Below are 24,478 nucleotides of genomic sequence, written 5' to 3'. Positions count from 1 at the left end.
AAAATAAAAAAATCTGGGAATTCTCTTTGATAATTGGATTTTTCTATGAATGATGACAGCACCATTTTTCTGAACAGTTTTAATGCAAGTCTTCTTGCAAAAAACATCCAATCCTTTTTAAAGATAATCTCAACTCTAAATATAAAATCAACTTTCAACAGTTTATCTTTCAGAACTGACTTCTGAGTGCACAAAGGAAGATCCTACCAAGTGGCCAAGTCCTAATCCTAAACACAGATTAGTTTCTCTATAACTGTCAACTGTTCTTCCTGTTAACTCTAAACATGATGAGCAAACAGAAAACAAAGCCTTACACTGGTAAGCATTTAAATAACAGCTGAAGACAACCACCTCTTGAAGATATGGGTACAAGCACTGTTTGCAAAGCTAAATAGCAGCCTGACTGAGAGCAGGACAAAAACAAACGAAAAAACACAACCAACCAAATAAAAAACCACATAGTAAATAAATTAAATTACATGCCCTGTGTCACAGATGCTAGCTCATTCAATTATTTGAAAAGCATCAGGCTAAAGGCAGCTATATCAAATGCCTAAGTAAAATATATAGAACAGCTGTCCTAAACTTAACATTAAATTCTGTTACTTTCTTTTCTACCTAGCTGGCAAATACACATTTATAATGCAAACTCTGAGAAGCTTCCCTTTGTTCTTAATTATACTCTGTATGGTTCACTCTGAAAACAAACAACCCATAATGGATTGGTTGTGCTGGACCTCACTGCTACTACTCAAAACTTATACTACTTGAGCAGCTCCCAACCTAGATACCGGCCACTTTCAAAATGCCCTCCAGCCAGTCATTGTTCCAGGTGTTGCACCGTCAAGCTACTGTGTGGGAGAAAAGGAGCAGCAGTGATAGGCAACCTCCTGCTGCCAGGTGAACAGCCATCCTCTCACCTCAGAGCTCCATGCTGCAATGAAAGCAGACGGCTGGCCAGAAAAAGCACCTTGCCTTGGCAAACTGAGCAATCTGAGTGCTCATTGACTTCTAACTGAAATGTACCAGTGTACAAAGTATCAGTGTCCTGGAGAGATGGGAACTGGAAAAAAAAATGCAGCCATACACCTCTTTACAGCAGAGACTTGCCAGTCCAACAGCACTGGTTCTTTCTGAACTAAGAACTTAAATTTAGAGAGAAATGCAGCAAACACCTCACCAGTATCCATACACTGCTGCTGCTCAAGGTTTCAATTACACCAGCATGTGAATAAGAAATCAAGAGGCAACAGAAAGTATTTGAATCAGAGAACATCACCCACTGAGATATGAGTGTGACCTACAGAGTGCAGTAAGAATTATGTAATATTAGAGGGCAAAGTACTGGCAAGAAACAAACTGAAATACTGCTTAATTTGCAATACACAGGCTATGAGGAAAATTAAAGTTTTTATAAGCATGTGGGTGGCTGATGAGCTCAATAATTTGTGCCAGAGACTAAATGCTTTATTTTTCTATTCCTTCATTTATGAAGTGCTCCCCTGCCTGTCACTTTTTGGTATTATTAAGTGCTCTCAGGGTTTCTGAAGAATAAACAAGAACTGTGAGCAGCCAGAGAGCAGCTTTTGGAATCAGTCACATAACAAACGAAAGCATGCGTAGTAGGAAGAGACAGATAGGGCATCTGTAATGTAAAACACTAACATGGGGAAGAATCCACACTATATATTTGCAAAATGGAGTACAATGAGAAGCTGACTGTTATATGCCCTTCACCTGAACTAACAAAACAAAAAGCCCGTTCTCTACCGCACTGTCTGAAGTGGAATGAAAATGAGCTCAGCTCACTCCAGTGGGAACACAGGTTTGTAACTTCAGTTGTAACAAGATTTAAAGATTAGGGGAGAGCACATCCAACACACGCAGCCACAGACAGAGATTTTGAGAGCTCAAAACGTGCCTTGCTGAGGAACGTAACATTAATTCATACAAAAAAAAGGCATCAGAAACAAAAAACAGGAAAATAACAGTATTCTACAGCTTTAACACATGAAATCCATATTTGCAGAACTGTTTGTTTGTTTGAGTAGCTATTTGCTTCTACACAGAATCAAAATAACAACTCAGTTTATAACAGTAATCTACAGAACCCTTCCAGGTCCATATAGAAATAAAAAAGGGTATGTTCTTTAACTAAACAGAAAAGATAATTGGGTGCCCTTCGAGGAACTTCTTTAAGCCCTAGTTGCAAGAAAGCTGCATGGTATGTAATACCTACATAACTGATAAGTTTGGAGTTCCCTAAATATCAAATCTAAAGTACTGTTCATGATAGAAGCTGGGTGCAAAACATCCTTATCCTGTGAGTGCTCTGTTGTCAAATAGAGCAGAGCTTACTGCTCCCCTTCATCATCTCATCTACTTTCACGAGTCTTTTTTAAGCCTGGTTTCTTTTAGACTTCTCTCTCTACAACAAATTCAACTGAAATTGGAAACAGGTACAAAATTATTAGCAGAAGAGGCGCTCACAAATATGTGGTAGCACAGGCTTCACTTACCGAGCAAACCAGAGAACAATAAGATGACAAAATATTTCTTGTGATAGAGTTAGGAAACCTTAATAATTACATGTTTATTCAAAGCAACAGGGAAGTTGCTTGAAGCCATGTTATATAGCTAAAGATATACATTAGATATGCTACAAATTTCATAGTGTCCCCATAGCACCGTATACACCTTCTCACAGTGAACTAAAAAAAAACCCACTCATGAAAAAGAGTATTAGTAGATAAAATAACAAAATCAAACAATATAGATTCCCAGTATTAAGTCCTTCCTCAGTTACTCATTTTCACGTTGTCATGAGCAGCCAAAGTCCTCAGCCAGAAAATATATTCACATAATAAAATTGCTGCTCTGTCACCAAGACAGCTGATAAAACTGCTGAAAGTGTTAGTACTTCTAATTTACTGTTACACCAGATTTTGTAATGCACCACAACATGAAGAAGCCCATAAAGTCTGAGTTTGTTGTTAGAAATATTTTACCTTTTTTCACAGGAATCTGAAGTGCACATCCGGACTCTAAAGAACATAATATAGCTTGCAGACCTGTAACCTAATGTAAAAGAGGAGAGAACAAGAGGTTACATGCACTTTGATTCTGTTGCATTCACAACATGCATCACTGATATCTTCTTTAGCTACGTGCAATTGTTTTTAAACTTCTGATTATTAACTGTAAATTAAAACATTAAATCTAATTCTAGATTCTGGGAACACCCAATGCAACAGTGTGATAAAAGACAAAAGTAGTTCGAGAAATAGTGGACAGCTTATTATTTTATTAAAACAAAGTAGCCACATATAACATTTGGGACCAAACCACACTATCAGCTTTTAACCACTGCTATCACTGATCTTTAATTTCATGGTATGATATGACATACAGCTTTACCATAAGAAATGCCACAATGGTGTTGTTATAAAAACCCCATCACTCTGGAATTCTCGCAGTTCACCACTGGATCGCTGTTTACAACCCTGACATTCCACAGCACTGGAACCATTTTATGTTTTGTTTTCCTGAGTCAGAATAACTACATTTGGACAATAAGCTTTCCTTTACCTTAACACATCTCATTTTATTTATTGAACATTTTTAAAGTAAGACCTCAGGTGACATGAGCAAAACAGGAGGCAGAGGAAAGAAGGAAATGAGAGATGAGGACTATTAGAAGAGAGCATCAGCATGCTGAATTCCTTTCATGTCACTCACACATAGCCAATGCTGCTGCTGAAATGCAATGCATTTTCAGTTTCTTTTTCCTTCTAAGCAAACAACCTATTAGCTAAACATAGCAATGACAATTTTCTGTTCTCTGCCCATCCTATCTGTGCTTATAGCTTGTTCTGCTAATGGAATGGAATGTCATGTATACCAACCTATACATCAAATAAGATTACAGAAGCAAAATAGTACTCCATTATTCCTGTCACAAGATCTCTGGTACCTACTAGTCAGGAAAAAATACATTTAGATAATTCCTGGTTACAACTAGGAGAAAAATAAATGAATAGGAATAAAGTTAAGAGATTTATAAAAGCATAGATGGAAACATATGAATCTGTAGTAATAACACACCTTTCCTCACTCTGTCGACAAAGAATGAACGTGCAGAAGCTGCATATTACTTAGTGCTGCTCTTCAAGCATCAGCAACAACTGAGAGCTACTACCTAGAGTACTAAGATCCACATATTTTCAATATTAACATATGACCAAACAAAATGAAACTCACTATAGTATCCTGCTTCAAGCCATCACACAAGTGAGTTGCTCTACCATAAATGTTCTGTTTATTTATCAAATTATTCACCAAAAGCATTTTGTACAGCTTTGCAAGTAGTGGTTGCCATCATTTTACCTGCCCAACTGCTCTGTCTCTCTCCAAACTAGTTAACATTTTCTGCCTCAGCGCAGTCTGGTATTTCTCAGTCAGCTGCTTCAGCACTGGTTCGTACGAAGCATAATGAGCCTTCAGCCTATGAACAAGAAGAGACAAATGCTTCCTCAAAAATGAGTTAAATCAGAGATTTCTGTCTATATAACTTCCCCAAACTGACTAAGATCCCAATCTAGGCAAAATGTGTAACACGGTGACGATTTGATAACTGCAGTGAACATTATATTTAGAATACTTAGCCACTTCAGTTCCTCAGACCACATTAAAATCAGATATATAATCTCTCAAGAGAAACTGATCAGTACAACACATGACACTAACAGCTTCAAAAAGACTGCATTTAGCAAAACTCTGACATACGGACTCAGAGAACAGAGCTCTCCTGCATTAATACATATAAATTTGAAAGTTAAATACATAGAACTCATCGCTTCTGCTGCATGCATTGGTAACAATAGTGACAGGCCAGAATTCTAGGAAATGTTTGGAGCTGTGGATATAAAGCACTCCACTATTTGGTTTTAAAACTAACAAATGTGCAAAAAACGATCTTCATATGGACATCACAAAAGTTCTACTTGTTGAGGGAAAGAGACACAAAGGTAAACTAAATTCTGTTATGTTTTCTGAATGACACAGTCTCTGGGTCCACACTTTTGGTTGCACAAGTGAATGCTCGCACCTGTGCTCCTGGGGCAAGCCCAGATGCTCAATCACTGGTTCAGGCCATGATCTAACAGTTCCCATACACCAGGTAACAACTGAAGATGTTATTTTTACATTAATAAAAATCCTTTTGTTTTTTACCTTTTAATGTCACATAGAAGTCTGTTTTTCTCCTGGACCGCTTGCTTGTGATGCATTCTATGGAAGTCACGTTCTTTCTGCATTTTCAGGAAAGCCTCTTTTGCTTTGCTACATGTAAACAGAAAATTCATGAGCAATATATTAGCTTCCTCCTACTATGTGTTGAATTCACACAGGATACCTATACAGACATGCACATAAGTACTGTATCCAAGTGTGAGACTTGCTAGTATGTGGTGTTTGTCTTTTTTTTACCACAGGGCATACTTTGAGGTCTTTCTGTAGCTTAGTGGAGTACAAAACCATGGAGACTCTTCACCTCCTTACCTTTCCTCTGTTCCTTTAGGTGGAATCCATAAGGATTCTGGCATTACAAACCTCAGAGTTAGCAGGACATAATAGAAAGACACAGACAGATGGAAAAGCGACCCATTGCCCTACAAACACATGTGTTCAGAGCATTTCTGGAAGAAAACTACACTAGAAAAGTTCTAGGCTCTACCCAATATCATGCAGCCTATTCCCAGGCATTATCCTCTGTACATCACAGCAGCAAGGAAAAGATCAATTGCAGAATTAATTACAAACATACCAATAACCTGCTTTTCTTTAAGCATGTTATAAGTACAGCCAGGGAAAACAGACACTTTCCTCTGTAAACTTAAAATACCCTTCTGCATATTTACAACACACAGATTCTCCTCACTCTTACTTATGTCTATTAGGTAGGAAAGATTAGTACATGCATTATTTCATTACAAAGGAAATTGAAATTACTTTGCACTGAAATCAGATATTTGCTCTTTGCAAAAATAAAGCTCACTTCATCCTCAGTGCAGGAGTGGAATTATTAGGAAAACCACTATGACAACAGTGCATGCAAAAATTACAGGTCCAGGAACAGGACCTGTTAAGTACTACATATAAAATGCATTGCATTTAATAGCACAAGTAATACATACCCACTACATATGCACATTTGCTTTATTTACTACCAATACAAACTATCATATTTATATGTGAATCACTGTTTGTAGCAGCAACAGACAAAAAGAGCTGAAGAAAAGCACAGTGAATTTAACAACACTGTACAGCAGTCAAAGCTGTCAGAGAAATGCAAACAGGCAACAATTCCCCTGCAGGAACCACTAGGAAAAGACTCCATAAAGCTACAGGCACATACATAACTTTGTGTACGCACACACACTAAAGTTATGAAACAGAATAACTTAGAGCATTGACATAGGGATATAAAGTACAGACTAATGACTCTGCTGAAGCTCATGAGAATGGCAAACAAATTGAGAGGTAAGTGAATCATCACTGATTTTAGTATAGTCCTGTGAAACGCCTCCATCATAATACCACTCACATAAAATCTGACTTGCCATTAGACCCTGAATGCAAAACCCTTCTAAGCTAAGCAGATGGCTTGGTTACAATAAATGTCAGAGACTGCGTGTCTCCCCACTTAAACTCTTCTCAAATAGTTTAAAAATGGCAGAAGAGGACAGAGCTCAATAAAACCAAGTAAGGATTTCCAAAGGTAAGTTTCATGCCCTGTTCCAACTCCCGTGGAAGTCAATTCTCCAAGATGCTGAAATTTGTAGCTTCAGGAAGACTGATCAAAATGAAGAGAACATTAGAAAGCACATGCCCTCCTGCTTTTATTTCATCTATCTAGCATCAAGAACCTTAGAATTACCACATAACTAAACAGCTCTGTTTAGATACGGTGCACAACACAAAAAATGAAATCTTGTATTTTTTATGGTGTAAATGAATAAACAAATGCAGGATTGTTAAAATTGTGTCAGTGAGGAGGAGATCAACTGATTTTATTGCTGGTGATAGCAGGAATAGCAATAATCAATACATTTCCCTAGGCTGTTCTGCTTATAACCATTATACTGTCTGTAACTGCAGTAAATGCTTGTGAGCATGTTTCCAAAAATCAGGGTAGAAAGCTACCCTGAAAAAAGCTTCAAATAATTGCTATTTGTGTACTTAGAAAATGCTCTGACTTAGATCCTATACAATTTTCATTCCATCTATTAAATAAATCCCTAAAAGTTTAAAGCATTTATACCACAGCGGTCCATGTGATTAATGCAGTCTTATAGTCAATTTCACATCATGTTGTCTACCTACACATTCAAACACAGAAACAAGAAAAGGATCTGGTCGTAGGAAACTATCAAGGCACTTAAAATGAGAGAGCCAGAGTTTAATGTGGTTATGAAATCATAATCCATTATTCAGCTCACAACCAAAAAGTGTAACTATAACATAGTATCCTCGAATGAAGCATCATCACTGAAGACAATGAATTAAACTGGTTTACATTAAGAGCCGACAGTCTCCAGAGAATGTTTTCAGGTGTTTCATGTGTATTAGGAAGAATATCTAGCCTACAGTTAGAGAAATATTAGAGCAGATAGCATCCCTTATCAAAGGATCAGAAATCAGCTGTGGCCTTCAAGATAAAACTAAACAGGGTATACTTTGGCATGTTTTAACTATTGTCACACAACAAACCTATTTCTACCAGAATACATCTGTTTTTATTAATTTATTTCAACATTACTAGCAGATCTAAACTTTAAGGGAATGGCTGATTTATTTCTTTTAATATATACATCTGAGGAATTTTGTTATATTTCTATAAGATTTCAAATATTGGACAATCTATTAAACACTTGCTGTGTACAGTCAATGAGGTCAGTTGTCATTTTCCCTATAAACAATGAAAAGCCACAGTGAAACACAACCAACAGACTGCAATCCACTCTAGTTGCTCGCTGCTTGTCATGCAGTCATGTAAATAATGTATTAATATACCCAAATTTATCTAAACACCCTTCTGCCAATTGTTAAACACTATTGCAGAAGGGAATTGGTTTACAGCCATTAAACCTGGGCCCCCATACTGTTTTCAGTCCCTAACACTCTCTTTTCAACTGAAGACTGTCAAGAGAAGCAAGCTCAGAAATACTGAATGTGATTAAAGCTATCTTCAAATATGCTTCACAGCACTGCATTCTCACCACAAAAGCTTTCTGAGCACTCCACGTAGCAAAATATGAGTCTTTCTTTGATAAGAAATCATTATATTCTAGCCAGTCAAATCAGCATTTCCTCAGAGCCCTTAGGTATCCTGATGTGAATGCAAGTTGAAGAGTTCTTTCTCACAATACCTGAAAACCCAAATTGTCCTCTAGGTAATTTAGGCTCCTAACAAATACTAGCTTCATCATAGCAAAGGTACTGACTCTGGTTATTGAATGGACGAACAAGTAAAACCTCACTAAACACCTCAATAAAAGGAGTTAGAACCAGGTGTCACAACCAAGGTTTAGCTTAAAGACAAGGGATCTACTAACAATAATATGTTTCAGAAGGGCTAGATTTTGTACTGCTGTCTTCTACTGTGTTTGTGAGAGCTCCTTGCCCTCTGATGTACACAGGAGACACACAGCACTCAAAACAAATGTCGAAAGAAATCACAGAAGAAAATAAAGAAGTGTTTTATACAGGGTCCATCTTCCAGTCTGAATGATGGTGCACAATTAGACTTTATCATTATTAAAGCTGTTTACATGCTATTAAACAACAGTCAACTCATTTTTCTAATTAAAAGGTAATAAATTGTTATCACTGGAAAATAATTTGACCATAATCACTGCTGGTGATAATGACTATTTAAGATCTAAGTAGCCATTTTTCATACAGAAGAGCAGTCTTAATGAAAACAAATACCTTGACCAATCTAGAGGAAACCCAGAAAGATGGAGGGTTTCTTTGTTTGGCTGACAGTCTTATTTGTGGTTGTTGCTTATATGGTTACTACAGGCCCATCTTTTGAAATTAAGCAGTAGGAAAAATCAAAGTGAAGAGTGATATTATCTTTTAGGGTTAGTTCCCAAAGAACACATGCAGATGGACCTTCCTTCAGAAAAGACTGCATCTTCACTATACAAGATACTAGATACTTTAACTCTCTTGTATCTTTGACTTCTAACATCACCTACTGTAATTTGCACATAAGTGTAATCAATGAAGGTTATTTATACTGACATACTGCTAAGACCAAAGTGATTGATTTTTTACTTTCTTTATAAAGAGAGTAAATATTTTTTACTATGCTGACATTTTGTAGTAGCTCTAATTTATAGTATTTTACTACATAATATGTACTAAAATTTACTTCCTACTTCTAAAGATTATAACCTTTGGATTCTTTCTATTAATTAATTCTCATCACTGCATCTTGAAAATTATGTTCTATAGCCCAGGAAAGATAAAACAAAATCAAGATTTTGGTTTCCAAAAGAATACAGGAAAAAAAAATTAAGCTTTAATTGTAATTGTCACCTAGAAACATAAATATGAGCAGCCAGTATAATGAACACAAATTTATTCCTCCCATTAAGCACTTGGATTTCCTTTCTCTGGTCATTTACTACTGTATATCAAAAGTTTCATTAAACCAAATAACATACTTAGCAGCACGTTTATAGTTGTCCAAATCTTCCCTCAAACGCATGTTCTCAGCCTTCAGTTGCTGGTTGCAGGTGTACACAGTTGGCACCAACCCAATGTCTTTGGCTGTGAACGCACCTCTCTCCACAAGTTCATACCTAGGAGAAGATGGAAGATTTCATTCCACGTTTTCCATCTTTCACCTCACTGGTGTTTCCCCTCTCTTGTCAGCATTTGAATAAATTATAAATATGTGGGTATTTCCTAACTGAAGGCATTTTCCTCTTTTATAATCATCAGCAATTAGCACACCAGTGGGATTCAGGCCGTTCAGTCACAGGTCAGTACCTTCTACTAATGTTCATCTTTTGAAAGGACATCAACCAAACAAGATAAGAAGAATCCAAGAGGCAATAAAAAGACAAACTCTGACATCATTAATTTTAGTCTAAATTTAAAGACATTTAAATGAGGAGCAACAGGAATTATCTAAGTAACTTCTATACAAAAAAAAAAGAAAACAGTAATGTTAGAAAGGGTTCAGCAAAAAGGTGAATGTCATCACAAAAAAAGTTCTGCAGAACTACACTTGTTCAAGGAATGATTGTAAGCGATGAGGATCCGTCCAAGTATTCCAAAACATACCAAGGTTCAAGCACATATATACAATCGTAAGATACTTCCATGCATGCACACGCTGCAGACATTCTTCTGAAATCCAGTTAATAGTACGAAACATTTATTTCTTTGTTTGCTTCTGTCCTGAAAGAAGGAAGGGTGAGACCTTGAGCTAGTACAAAGTTCAACAGACACACTGAAGATAAAGACACTGTGCAGCCACGGTATCAGCTCCGCACAGGTTCAACAAAACTACCAGTAGTTCTTATCAGATGAAAACCAAACATACAGACTTTATCCCTGCTCATATCGAGTGCAGCTGGAAGATGCTCTGTGTAGAAACTCTCAAAAAGGAACGATTTGAACATTATTTGCCTTTTGAGAGGAAGCAGAGCAGTCAGTAAGCACAGCATTCCTCCATCAATAAACCACGCAGCAGAAACAAGAAGATCTACAGAACAGGGGACCCTTACTTAGTAAGCAACTGTTACCTGAGACCCTTCAAAAAATCAAGGGGAATGTTAGAAACTCCTGTATCCACATGACTTCCTTTAGTCAGCTGCTTCTCTGAATTCTATGGGTAGCTGTAGAAACGCCTGTTCCTACAGATTAAGCTGTCGTTCACATTTGACACCAAAAGACATAAGGATTTTGAAAGATTAAACTGAATCTGTCCAAAGCAGAATAGCTTCTTCACTTTGTTTTCTTAAGCAAATTACAGTAGCAACAGACTTCAAACGCCAAGAAGGAAGCTCATTTATTTTATGAGCACTGACTGATGCGCAGATACGATTCCTACCAAAAATATTGAAGGGCACTCCTCATTACCACAGATCATAAATCTATGGACTCCTGTGTTTGCCAGGAAAATTTCTTCACTGAATGCTCCAACTGCACTTCATGAAAAATACCAACTTTGTACACGAGGACATGTCAGAGGCAGATAACAGATGGAGTCAGCCTCCAGATGAGCTAAAATTTCTGAAAGCTAATTTTAATGAAATACAATTAATGCTGATAAACTCACTCTCATATAAGAGCCCTCCCAGAAATGAAGGTTTTGGGGCATGCAGAAGAAGTGGAATAGAAAACTACAGAACAAGACTGCAGTGTGAGATTTCATTTCATCAAGCCAGCCCTGTAAAACTCAGACAGCCCCTGCATGCCTAACTGACTGCCAATTAGTTGTTGCTCTCACTTCATTCCATTATAGAAAGGAACTGTGACGCAAAATGAAATTAGTTCTGTGCACACATGAGCATTTTTCTAAGGTTTTCAGAACAAATGAGTTGTAATTCTTGAATCGCCATTTACAATTAACTAAGAATTTGGAAACCACAGGAACAGATGGCCAACTATGATCTTACAATCAAAGCCCAGAGCAGACTGACTTACAATAATACATTACTACTTCATCAATTACACTGAATTCAAGCTCCTAAGAGTTCTAAAGCAATCAGGTTGCAGACAGGCCATGCAATTAAACTAACTGATAGACAGCTGAGGATAATCTTGTATCAAGGGATAACTCACCTAGAGATGCATTCAGGGACTACAATTTCAAGTTTCAGCTCTTACAAGAATTTCTTACAGAAAATTATCATTTTAACTGATAACCTCTTCAGCAGTTTCAACAGAAGGCTAATAAAAAAATGAGCACAAAAAACAAAGCCCCAGTGTATTCTTCCAATCTATTATTGTGGCATATAAGTAGAAAATTCATATGATCATGTTACGCTTTCTCTGTAGGCAAGTGACTTGTGCAAAACTAGATTAAGACAAAGAGGATCTAAATTTTCCTCTCCTGCAGCAGGAGACCAATTAAATAAATATAAATTTATGCTTCTGTGATTAAGTGAGAAGTTACAAACAGAATGCATAACTAGTGTATACAAACAGTATCAGGAAATACTTTTATTTGCTCCTGATCCTAAATATGCAAAGTATATTCACTTACTGCACTTGCAAGTGCCCTATAAATCCAAGCTGACATTTATATAGGGACACGTCTCAATCATAAAGAAGCTCAAGCTGAGAACCAGAACTGATTCTTCTGAATGACCTCAAGAAGGGAATAAAGGAAAAGCTGGGAACAACTGATTTTTATTCTCATCTTTGTAGACAGTCACTCTGCATGACAACTAGCACCAAGAGCAAGACAATATGGACGTACGAGCAAAACAATATGGATGTCCACTTGGGTTTTGCAAGCAAACTTGAAGCCATGTGGGTATTCTCCACCAGCTCTAATAAAAAAACCTGAGTCTGCTTTAGTGTGATGCTGTTCCAGAACTAATAAGCCCAATTTCTCTCAGGGTTTATGAGGCTGGGGCACAATGTACATTAACAGAACTGTAAGACTTTGAGGCAAAGGAGGACCCACAACAGAAGAAACTCAGGTCAGTCTGAAATAAGCAGATTGCTTCCACTGTCTTCAGGCAGTTATGACGTGGAGGATCATAACCTAACACCTTTTCTGGTAGAGGAAAATGGATATGAATGAATCTACCCATATACTCAGGGAGGACAGGCAGCTTTGCTTCAAATGCTCTGTTATGCATGACCCAGACAACCCTTGAAAGATATACTAAAGAATCAGATAGCTTTTCACCTTGTATGATCATGTAAGTTTATTCACAACTTTAACCACATGCAAAGAAAAGAATTTTCAAATCCTGTTTCTGTAATTAGCCTGCGGGGTTCATTTTATTCCCAAGTGAAACATCTCCAGGTCTCTAAAGCACTTGGAGATAACCTGTCAAATGAGTTTACTCACTGAAGGCAGTGATAGCTTCATGCTGTGTGTGAGCAGCAAATGGCTCATCTGCTTGTCAGACTGGTACCAGGCTGCCAGCAGCAGAGAGCTCCCTGGGATTAGAAACTATAGACTGTGGGATCCATCAATTCACAGCTGATCAGCTCACGCACTTCATATTGCAGAGCTGTCAATCCAGTGTAATTCACAAGCAACAAAAGCACTATAAATTCTTGTATGTCAAAGGAATAAAAACCTTATATTATTTTTAGGAAATATAATTTAATGTTAACTCTAATTTTAATTTCTTTAAAGTACAGTTGGAAGAAAACAAATGTGCAAAAAATTCTTAATCGAAGAAAATCACTGAGAATGTTGGAAGTTTTTTCTTGACATCAAAGAAATAACGAGTTTGCCTTAAAATAAAACATTCATGACATCTTATATAGCTGGACAGCATACCAAAATGTTTTTTCAAACACTGAAATAAACAGATAATTTGCTTCAATTTAAGTGACCTTTAGATCTTAGACAGACAATTATTTCAAAGCAGCCCTTCTGATAAATTTTCTCTACGTTAATTAATTTCTCATTTGAAATTCCATTAGTACTTGATCACCACAGCATGAGACCAAGAGAGTCGTCCCAATACATAATGAGGAACCTGAGTACACTAATCTGCTCTCACTTTCATTAATATTGTAAATTATCTATCTCAAACCAACAGGAAGGAAGGTTTTGAAATAAGGCATTAATGCAGCCAGTTGCTATACAGTAGGATCGTATCCTGACACACTGAGCTTATTTGTAACACCATTGAAATTAAACATACTACTCATAGAGGAACAAAAACTGCATGTACACCTAAGGATTTACAAGACAGAGCCTGCTAAAACCTGCTCTTGCCCTGTTAAAGAGCAATTTGAATTCTGCCACTGATATAAATTCAGACAGTAAATGCTCCAAAGGAAGCTGTAGTTTCACAAAGGGTCATTATTTACATCCACCCAGTATTAATTACCTTTTCCCATAAAAAATACTAAACATTTTTAAACTTACACTACTCGTATCAGCCCTTTGGCTGCTCCTGCTCTAAGGATCATTTAGGTGACACTGAAATTAATGAACATAAGAAAGCCGACTGACTTACCAAGTCATGCAAAGTGTGTTTATTCTACCTTAAAATACAAGGTCTGTGAAAAACATCCAAAATCATGCAAAACAAGTAAAACAGACTTAGTACTACAACACACTACGAAGCACTCAGTAAGCACCCAGGTTATGGAAAGCAAGAAAATAGCAGAAGCACAGTACATCTCAGCACCACTGAAATGAAACGCTGGTCATTTTGCACTGGATTTATTTCATCAATTAACAACCTCTGGACTGCAGCTGGTTTTCTGTCTTCTTCGGTAGTCCATGGAGATGTGAGTGTATTTAAACAGTACATTGCAAATGAGGTATTTAAGTTCCCTGGTCACAAAAGAGACCCAAGGCTCCAATCACTACAGGCTTGCAAACACCTGGAGTTAGGTGAAATGCAGAGACACCTTCAAAGCTACCTGTTCAGCAGCTCCCTGGATTCACCTTTTGGGAAAATCTGTCCTAAAAACAATTATTTTCACCTAATATATTTATTCGTTCAGTAAAACACTACACATCTGGGACTCAGCCTGAAAGTTTACTGGAAATACACCCTGAAATACCTGAGCTCCACTTCCTATTATTCCTACTATGCCCTATTATGCTGTTATTTAAAATGTCTTACCATTCAGTTTGGAAGCAGTCAAGGGTTCTGGACATACCCAGACTGACCAGAAAATTGCAGAAGAAGTCATCCATCGCTTCAGGTACTTCAGACACTGATTTCTCTGAAGTCAGAACTGGTTTGGAAGCCTGAAATTAGAATATTGTATTTTTTATTAAACCTGTAAGAGAAATGTAGTTAACACTATTTCTGAAGTCATCCCAAGTCACAGATCTATTGGAGTACAGTTGAATGCCTCACTTCTCTTTGCTTATCAAATCTGCAATCAATGATGTAATACCTTCTAGCATCAAGATTTATGCAAGGTTATGGGAACTACGTAAAAAATGACCTGATTTAAGCAAGTACTCTGAACCTGGCATAAAGTGATAAGGGTCTAAAACTATTTGAACTAACGGACGTTTTACTGCCACTGAGCAGAGAGGAAATGTTAGTCTTCATGTCCCTTTGGCAACCTGCAAAACTACCCATGAGGAAATCAGTGCTCCACCTTGCACAGCTGCATTCTTTGGTAGATAACATAAAAAAAGTAAGACATTTTACCATAATGATGCACACAACGGAAAGACTGAAAGAGCTGCCATCTTCATAATGAGACATCTTTATTCTGAAGCCCCACAAAGACCAGTTTTTCCTTTTCTTCCCAACATGCATATGCAGACAATGAAGCGTCAGACAATTTCCCTACAAGTGTTAGAAGAAGGCAGATGGGACACCAAGGATCCTCCAGTGCCACTATCAAGATAAAGCTACTAAGATAAGGTCAACTGATGGGTCAAGGCCAGCTGCCAAAAGCTAAATCAAAACAAAACTGAGATTTTACAAGAGGAAAAATGCCTTTCAGACCTTACTGTTGTAATATCTACTTCTTCAGTTAACTGCATTCAACCAAGTCAGTGTATAGCTTGGTATTAAGCCTATTCAGAGGGGTTTCAATAAAGTCTGAAAGTTCCTCTCCCAAAGCCATTTAAAGTTTATCAGGTGAAGGAAAGGAGACTACTGCAACTTGGCAGTTACCTGACATACCTAAATGTGTTTAGGCAACCTCACAGTGGGTAAAATTAAATGTCCCCCTTGTAAAATGAGAAAGAACAAAACCTGAGCTCAACATCTATCTAGCCTAAGCAACTGTGACAATCCCACACCCTTGCAGTTTACTCCTGTCCTTAGTGGGACCACGTATGGGGTTTACATGGTGAAGTTTTGGTAGAAACAGGGCTGCAGAATGCACCCTGAGAGCAGGGCCCAGTACTGCCCCACATCATATCAGAGCCAGCTCCAGCTGCTCCCAAAGGGACTCACCATTGGCCAGACTCAACTCTAAGTGATGCTGGGTGCGCCCCCCAGGAGAGCAGATTTCAGGAAGGGAAAAACTGCTGCACAACAGCAGCTGGAGAGAGGAGTGAGAAATGGGAGACACAGCCCTGCAGCCATCAAGGTCAAAGAAGAAGGAGGGGAGGAAGTGCTCCATCAACATGACTGCATAAATTACCTGGAGATAAAAGCATTTCTCCTGCTAAAATAAAAACACGCAGCATTCTCTACACTGGATGATCTCATTGCCATTTTCCATGAAACAAAGTGTTTCATTCAGGCAACCTGCCTAACAGACAGAAAAAGTGGATGTGCAAGATCAAGGCAATAGTAGGGATACTACAATATACCAAGTAAAACACAATACTTAGCGTATCTTCATTACTGGAAAGACAGTATATTAGACAGGTCTATTTTCTAATTGTGGCAATATGTGAACTAAAGAGTACATCTGCAGACATGGCAGTTGTACTCTTGCTTTTCTTCCTTTATTCTAAGTCTGATGTCTATGTTTAATATCATTCCTTCTAGTTTCCCAAGCACGTCTATAAAGCCAGTCTTCGGAAGAAATAACAGCTTGATCCCTTTAATAAATGGAAATATGAGAGGAATCCATTTCATCTGTGCAGAGGATAATTTATTAGCTAGCTACTAGCACTGAGAATCAGTTCAGGAACTGAGCAGAGACCAGCAAAGGGAAAAAGAAGTGCAGTCTATTTGTACGCTATTGGAAGAGGGCTTCAGGAATGCAGAGGGAAAGAACCAGCTCCTTTGCAGCCCTCACAAGCAATATCAGGCTAACCACTTGTGTGTATATTTACCTCTTTAGAAATGGGGGCCAAACAGACACCCAACAGTAGCTACTGTTATTTGTTCTCAATTAAATACTACTCTTTGAAATTAAATCCTCAAAAGACTCTGGGCATAAGGATTGCACACTTGACCAACAACTTAACCACCAAGTGCTTAACCCTATAGATTTCCACAAAAACTTGGAGGACTTTTTGCTTTTTAACATCAGATAAACAAATGATTTCCCTGGAAAACAAGCTGGAACGTTTCTCTAAAACTCCGAGTGTTTTTTTGTGCAGGCACAAAAAAAAAGATTTGAAGACTTTTAACAAGATCTAACAAAATAATCAAACTTAAACAGCAAAACAGAAGGTTAATGATGGCAATGTGACTTCAGGTTACCACCCGGGATACTAAAAAATAAAGGTCTTAGAATGCAAGTGCAGAAGCTCTGTCTAATAAAGAAAGTAATTTGCTCTGCTTTCTTTCATCTGTGTGATTTTCTGGAAGTTCTGTAACCTTTTCTTAGGTTCTCTACCAGCTGAAAACATCCTTTAATATGCAAAATATTCTGATACTTATTTTTCAAAACACTTGATATAACTTTATGATGTCTTAGAGCAAGGAGAACAGAAACAAATGAATCACGAGTTGTGACAGAAAAGGACAAATGGAACAGAAACAGTAAGTACAGTCACTCCTATGCAAATCATGTCTTGGCCTACAGAGCTCCATTTTGTATCAGCTGGGGGGGAAATGGCATTTAGAGATGAGGGCTCCATCTGCATCATCTCTCCCTGAGGATCCAGACACAAAGATACACACTACAAACGACAGCTCGAGGGTGAGGGAGCCCCAAACTCCTCAAAAGCCCAACAGTTCCACTGCGCCCAGGCACAAACCCAGGAGAGGTGGGAAAAAATCACCTTAATATCCCCTGCAGAGACAGCTTTAATCCATACACACCAATATTTTAATGTTTTTTTAAATGGTAAAATGCATCATCTCATTTGCTCATGTTTGCTCTCCTTCATTTACTAATTAGTGCTAATTACTTCGGAAGGAAGTTTGAAAATAAGGATTTTTCTTAGATTTTCCTGGTTACACTTGACCTTTTTCTTACAGTGTGTACAAGAAACGTCTTTAACAGCTGTTTACAAGGGTGGACCATGACAGAACAAGGGGGAATGGTTTGAAACTGAGACAGGGGAAATTTAGGTTGGACCTTAGAAGGAAGTTTTTCACCCAGAGGGTGGTGACACACTGGCACAGGTTGTCCAAGGAGGCTGTGGATGCCCCATCCCTGCAGGCATTCAAGGCCAGGCTGGATGTGGCTCTGGGCAGCCTGGGCTGCTGGCTGGTGACCCTGCACATAGCTGGGGGGGTGAAACTGGATGATCACTGTGGTCCTTTCCAACCCAGGCCATGCTTTCATTCTATGATAATTTTCTGATTTAACACAATGTAGCAGAATCATTCTTAATATAGAAACAACCTTCTTCAGCCAAGTATTTAGGCACTCATTTCTGTGGGTGTTAAGTGCAAGCAGTTGCTTTCCTGTGTGAAGGATCACATTCTCATTCTTTCTACTCACATAATAAAACAAAACCTAATTGATTTTATTAATGTTTTAAAACAAATTATATATTTGAAATATGACCTTGTTTGCAAGGTAAAAGAAGACGGCACACAGGTAACTGGTTATAATTACCCATTGTGATACATTCAGTCCTACAAACACCTATGAAATGTAATCTGTTCCACAAAATATCTCATAAGCCAAATGAGTGATGATGTGTACTTTTTAACCTAATAATACCAGCTAAATTACAGACAGTCCTATTGATTTGTCATAAAACACTTACTAAAATACGAGCATCTTCAGCCTGCTCTTGTATAGCCTGCAGAGCCTCAGACAGGTCTTCATCACCTTCCTGAAGACTAAATTCATCATCTGCTGACACCTAAAGGAAAGGATTTAGAGCACCAGTATCAGTGTTTTATGAATCCTTCCAAACACAACCGCCTCTACCTCTACTATCACTACTGAAAACAATCCAATTCCCATTAAAAATATTTTGCCCTGATTACACGTTGTTTCCCATCCTTGGAGACACTGAAGGTCAGGCTGAAATAAACTCTGAGTTTTGTGTGAAATGATGCCCTTCTTGAGGCCTCAGGAACCTCATCCCAGAGTTCAGGGATTAGACAGTAGTGAGGGCTGATATACAGTAAGCTTTTTCTGGGTACTGCAATTGCAAGAGGTTGAAGTTCACATAATCATTTTTAGGGACTCCTCAGTGAAATTAGAGGGGATTTTCCTTAGCCTCTGTTGTCCCAGAGAATTCTGAGCATCCTGAGCTAAATATAAGTTTCCCTGTTCATCGCAGGGGAGTTGGACTAGATGGCCTCTAAGGGTCCCCACCAACTCAAGCAGTTCTATCATTCTATGCATTAACAAGAAGCTGAAATGGAAATACCCCCATCTTTTTAATACTTAATTTTGAAATAAAATGCCTAAGAAAAGCTCACCCAAATCTTCTCTCGACCGCTAAAGATATCATCAAAGTTCAGAAAAGGAGGTTCACTGCTCCTCCTAGGGTACTTTTATGTTGAAGTAAAACAAAAGAATCAAACATGAATACTACAGAGATCACGTAAGATAAGCAATTTAGCAAATTACCTCTTCGTACTGATAATCATCCTCAGAGTAGTCTGTGATAGTAATTTCTGCAGGCTTTGTTAAGGCTGAAACATTTAATGCATGTGACCTGTTAGAATCTGAAAAAACACCAAAGGAAAACCAGGCTGTGATGAGCACCCTCACCCCTGCTCTTACCCACACCAAACATAGATGGGTTCCAAACTGAACATCTGAGATCAAACAGCAAATACTGCATCATCCACATGCAAGCGCCTTAAATAGTAATCACAGCACATCCATAATACAAAGATAAGTGAGCTCTGCAATGGTAAAAATCCATTGCAAATTATTTACAGTTCCCCCAAACGCTTCAGTCAGGCTTTTCATTACAATAACAAATGGTGTAAAACTAAACTAAAATAAACATCTCATCCACCAGCCTCACAGCTTCTAGAAGTATAACAACAATGTTTTCTGTAAGACGCACTGCTGTTTCCCTAGGAAATCGCTTAGCTTACAAATGACCCACGTAAATAAACTAGAAATTAACTTCTGAAGAACAGCGGGCAATTCACTGCTTCGCACACAGCTATTTTAAATGGTAACTTCTTTTTACAAAAGGAAACGAAATAAAATTGGGAAGAAAAAAGCCATGATTAGAGCTTAATACCACTTACCAAATCTGAAGTCTTCAACTAAAACTAACAAGTGTATATATATATATGTGTGTATATATACCTTTTTGCTGCAGTTTGTGCAGCGCAGCATATGCAAAAGTACCATCTGGATTCAAGATCTGAGCACCACAGCACACAAGCCATCAGTCGTACTGTAACCATCTGGAAGGCTCACATGCTTCATCCCAGAAAGAAAAACCACCTCTGGTTTGAAAAGATGTGAGTCTTAAGGTAACAGTTAGAAAGGCATCATTCTCCTTCCTAAACAAACCAAAAAAGAGTGAAAACTGCATGAATATAGACCTCACTTTCAGTAATCAAGTCAAAGCACATCTGTGTACCTGAAACTGCACAATGACACCACATGCTTTCAACAAAAACAGTACACATAAACAGCAAGCTGGCATGAATGCTTCTTAAGAACCTCCTACCTAGGCTTAGGTTTGTAAAGGCAAACACCTGTAACAGACATGCCCTCATGATTTCTTCCCTAATTACTGCAGATGTGGAACACAGCACACGGCATGGAGACAGGTGTTTTTAACCAGATAGAAACTGAGGCACAAGCTCACAGAAGCTAATCTTTGCACTTGAGGATTTTTTTTTTAATCTTTTTTAATGGGCTTACATCCTAATTCTAGCAAGAGAACTCAGATATTGACAGTGCCCGATGAACTAAGGATTACCTGACCCTTAGTGCTGTGTGAAACTGGCAGCTCACAGCTAAGCACTGTTACTGTGGAAAGGACAGAACCGGACTAGCCCAGCAACACAACCAGAGTTCAGATCTTCTAAGCAAAACCCATTTTGAGAAGGACCCGAACCCATTTTGTTCTGCATAAAGCCACAGCAAACAGAAGGTTCTAGATTCTGGACACAGCCTGCTAAAACCCACCACATGTTCAGCAAGGAAATGGGCTCCTGCTCGGGGTCACCTTTGGTGTTTTACCACCAACATTAAGACACAGGAGGCAAGAAAAGGCTTTATACGTTTTTAGCCCTACAGGGGGATAACATTACCGCGCTTTTCCTCCCAGCTCCATGAGGTGAGCGGCTCCAGCCCCCACCCGCCCCAAGGGGACGAGGAACCCCACAGCCTGCCCCGCCTCAGGTGAGGGGAAGGATACTCTGCAGGCACACGGACACCTCGGAGCCCGACGCCTCCTCCTCGTCCTGCTCCTCCATGGCTGTGCTTGCAAACCGTTACCAGGGCTGCAGGGCTATCGCGAGAGGAGGCGGCGTTTGCTGCCCATTTAGTTCCTCACCCGCCGGGAGCGAGGCGGGCTGAGGCGCGGCAATGCAGGGCGGGAGGTGCTGCGGTTCCTCAGGGGGGCTCCTACCGGCTTCTTGCTGCGAACTTTCTGACTGGGAAGTGCCCTGTTTACTTTAATGGGAGAAAAACCTGCTTCTGTCTCCTCCTCAAGGGACGAATTCCTTCCTATCTAGGAGCACAACCGTGCGTTTTCCATGGGATTCACTTGTGAAGGAAGCATCCCATACAAGAGTGCTGAGCAGATCTCAGTGCTCTTACTTGATAAGAATAAGCAAAGATATGAGCATAACCGAGCATCGAGAATGGAATTGATATAAATTACAGCTAAAAGCAAAGAGCAAATCGGTGACGGTGAGAATAAATAGCATTTGACTGATTTCCAAGTATAATGGAAACTCCTAGGAGGCTGTTACTAATGGCGGAGCTCTCTGTAGTCATTCTGCATTCAGACACCTGAGTCACCCTGCTTTATAACCCTGTAACAGTCTGAGTTATAAATGGTTATCTTCTCCCACATAGCAGTAACCAGTGCTGTTACTCTATCCCATAACTTCTCATGAGCAAGGCATGGAAGCAGCATCTGCTGCAGCTTGAGCATTTCATCAGACGGGCTGTTTACTTCTCACACACAGCAAAGACTACACGCTTTCACTGTATCTCAGCCAGGCAAGTTATGCTATCTGAAAAGATGGTTCATAAGAAACCTGGAGTGCTCCAGAAAGTGTTGCTACTGCTCCCAAGCCTGAAAAGCCAGGTATTCTTCCACTGTCTGAAAAAGCGTGACCCACTGTCTCGCTCAGGGCAAAATATCCTCCTGGATCCATCAAGCAAACCAACTACAGTTCTGAGAAGTTGGGTTACAAAACCAGAACATCCTTCCAGGCTGCTTTCAATGGCTTTCAGGCTCTTGCAGGAAGATACTCAGGTGTCCAGTTCATATGCTTCATTACAACAAACAACAAAGAATGTGCTGACACGCTGACTTTTGCACACACATCTTCCATGGCTCTTCAGTGCATCTTTTGGGGAGAAGGGATGAGAGAAAGCCATCAACTCACTTTTCTGAATGAGTGCATAGTGTGGTCTGAAATATGGTACGGACATCACAGTGACACTGAAGAGGCCATTGTCCACATGGCCATGGGGCAGCATGGGACCACAGCTGGAAGCTAGAACGAGTTGGCAAACATCTTGTTCCAACTTCTGCTATGCCATCTGGTTTCCAGTTAGGCAACTGACATTAAATGCATTTTCTCTGTATTACCATCTGGCAGCTGCTTGTACAACAACAGAGCAACATGCAGGATTTGGCTAGCAGTTATCTTAAGAATCATATCAAGGATACTTGAAACACTGAATCTGCAACAAAAAATGGCTTACAAGAAGGGAAGGTCCTTTAGCTGATGGCTTTACATGCACAGAGCATTGCTGGTAGGACAATGGAACGGGAAATTCTATACTCTTGTATTTTGCATGTAAGTCCCATGAAAGTTACAAGGGGGTAACCACACAGGTTTATGAAGAGTGTAATATTGTATGCAATTAGATTTTGTTCAGAGGTATCTACTACACTTTTGCCACGCTATGGAGGTATTTTCCCTTTTCCAAAATCAGGAGCAGGGCTTTATTCTTTTCCTGAAATGGTGCCTGCCATAAGTGAGCTTGGTAAAGAAAGATTGAAGTCATTAATTAGTGCAGATGCAAGTCTCAAAATATGCTTTAATAAGTTCCACCTAAGAATTGAGGAGCAATCAGCTGTAGTGCAACTGGAGAATGAGATGCAGTGAAATGACTGCAGCAACAGGTCTGCACGTTTCTCAGTGGCAAATTAGTAAAGTTTGAGGGGGGGGGGGGGCCACTGTAACGTTGCTGGGTTTAAAACATAACAGAAAGGAGTGATTTAAGACATATGGTAAAAGTTTCAAAAAATGATTCCCTGACAAAACAAATCCATATAAATTTTGCTCTCTGCTTCCTGCTGTGCACTCCTCCTTTCCTAGTCCTTGTGCTGATGCTCATAAGATCCTCATAATTTATACCATCTGAAAATTCATCCATAAAAATAGAGGTTGTTGCTTGGTTGGGTTCTTTTCTTCCTTTGTTTTTGTGTTGTTTTGTTTTTTTTTCCTTAATCCCACAAAGAGCAAAACTGCATTGTAAGATATTTGGGTGAGTGACTGGATGCAGTACTACTTTGCCTCTACTCTGCTGATGAATATTCAGTGTTTAATCTTCTACTATGTTTCCATTCCAGTAGATTGGACCTGGGATAGATAAAGTCTCTGGAAAGTGGGCTTTGAGTCGACTTCATAAAAACAAGAACTTCAGATTCCAAATGCATCAGCAGTTCTGCCAATTCTCATTCTTCTAAGCACTTTATTAACAGCATAACTGCCATTGGAATACCAGTCTTGCAATTCAATCACCTGATCCAAAATCCATTCTTTGAATCATTACTGTAGCCTGGTATCAATTTCAAACAGGTTTTCCACGTGAAAGCATGCAAGGCAATCTCTTAAAAGCCACAATCTGAGTGCAAGCAGAAGTATGAATAGGTTTGAACCCTCTTAGAGAGAAATTTGGGAATGACCAGCCAGTAATACAGAAGTACAGTTGATGCTGCATGGATTTTACAGGGTCCAGTGCTGTGAAGTACAGCTTTTCTACTGCAGATGGGAGTATAATATATATACAGCCTAGCCTACAGGCTGTAGTGTATAATGGAAGTTATTCTATCCATGCTGATGCTGCTGTTTCCAAGAACTACAGCCTCCATATCTTCTGCCGTTGTTCCCTTTGAAATTTCTCAGGAACATTGGACAGATGGTGCATTTTGACTCCCCATGTACAGAACTGGGAGTGTCTCTGTAGCACAGACAGGAATAAATTGTACTAAACGAGAGAGGAGAGTTGACAAAGTCAT

The 24,478-nt window shown here is 39.0% G+C and overlaps 1 protein-coding gene across 3 annotated transcripts in view; it reads right to left on the bottom strand.

Moving 5' to 3' along the window:
- The window catches only part of SPAG16 (sperm associated antigen 16), a 332,745-nt gene extending 311,215 nt beyond the window's left edge, over positions 1–21,530 (bottom strand). For 2 of the 3 annotated variants that reach the window (XM_015867952.2, XM_032445972.1), the window contains exons 1-8: positions 21,410–21,529; positions 19,645–19,691; positions 18,827–18,925; positions 14,856–14,983; positions 9,735–9,872; positions 5,233–5,340; positions 4,387–4,504; positions 3,009–3,078 (exon numbers count right to left, since the gene is read on the bottom strand). In XM_015867952.2, the coding sequence (XP_015723438.1) occupies positions 3,009–3,078; positions 4,387–4,504; positions 5,233–5,340; positions 9,735–9,872; positions 14,856–14,983; positions 18,827–18,925; positions 19,645–19,691; positions 21,410–21,467 (766 nt within the window). In that variant the 5' untranslated portion in view covers positions 21,468–21,529. Of the gene's footprint in view, positions 1–3,008; positions 3,079–4,386; positions 4,505–5,232; positions 5,341–9,734; positions 9,873–14,855; positions 14,984–18,826; positions 18,926–19,644; positions 19,692–21,409 lie in introns of all 3 variants that reach the window. The other variant, XM_015867953.2, reaches the window with a different exon arrangement.
- Positions 21,531–24,478: the final 2,948 nt, after the last annotated feature.

This window comes from Coturnix japonica, chromosome 7 (assembly GCF_001577835.2).
Source record: "Coturnix japonica isolate 7356 chromosome 7, Coturnix japonica 2.1, whole genome shotgun sequence".
Taxonomy (NCBI): Eukaryota; Metazoa; Chordata; class Aves; order Galliformes; family Phasianidae; genus Coturnix; species Coturnix japonica.
The sequence above is the reverse complement of the archived record's forward strand: the minus strand, read 5'-3'. Positions and strand labels throughout refer to the sequence as shown.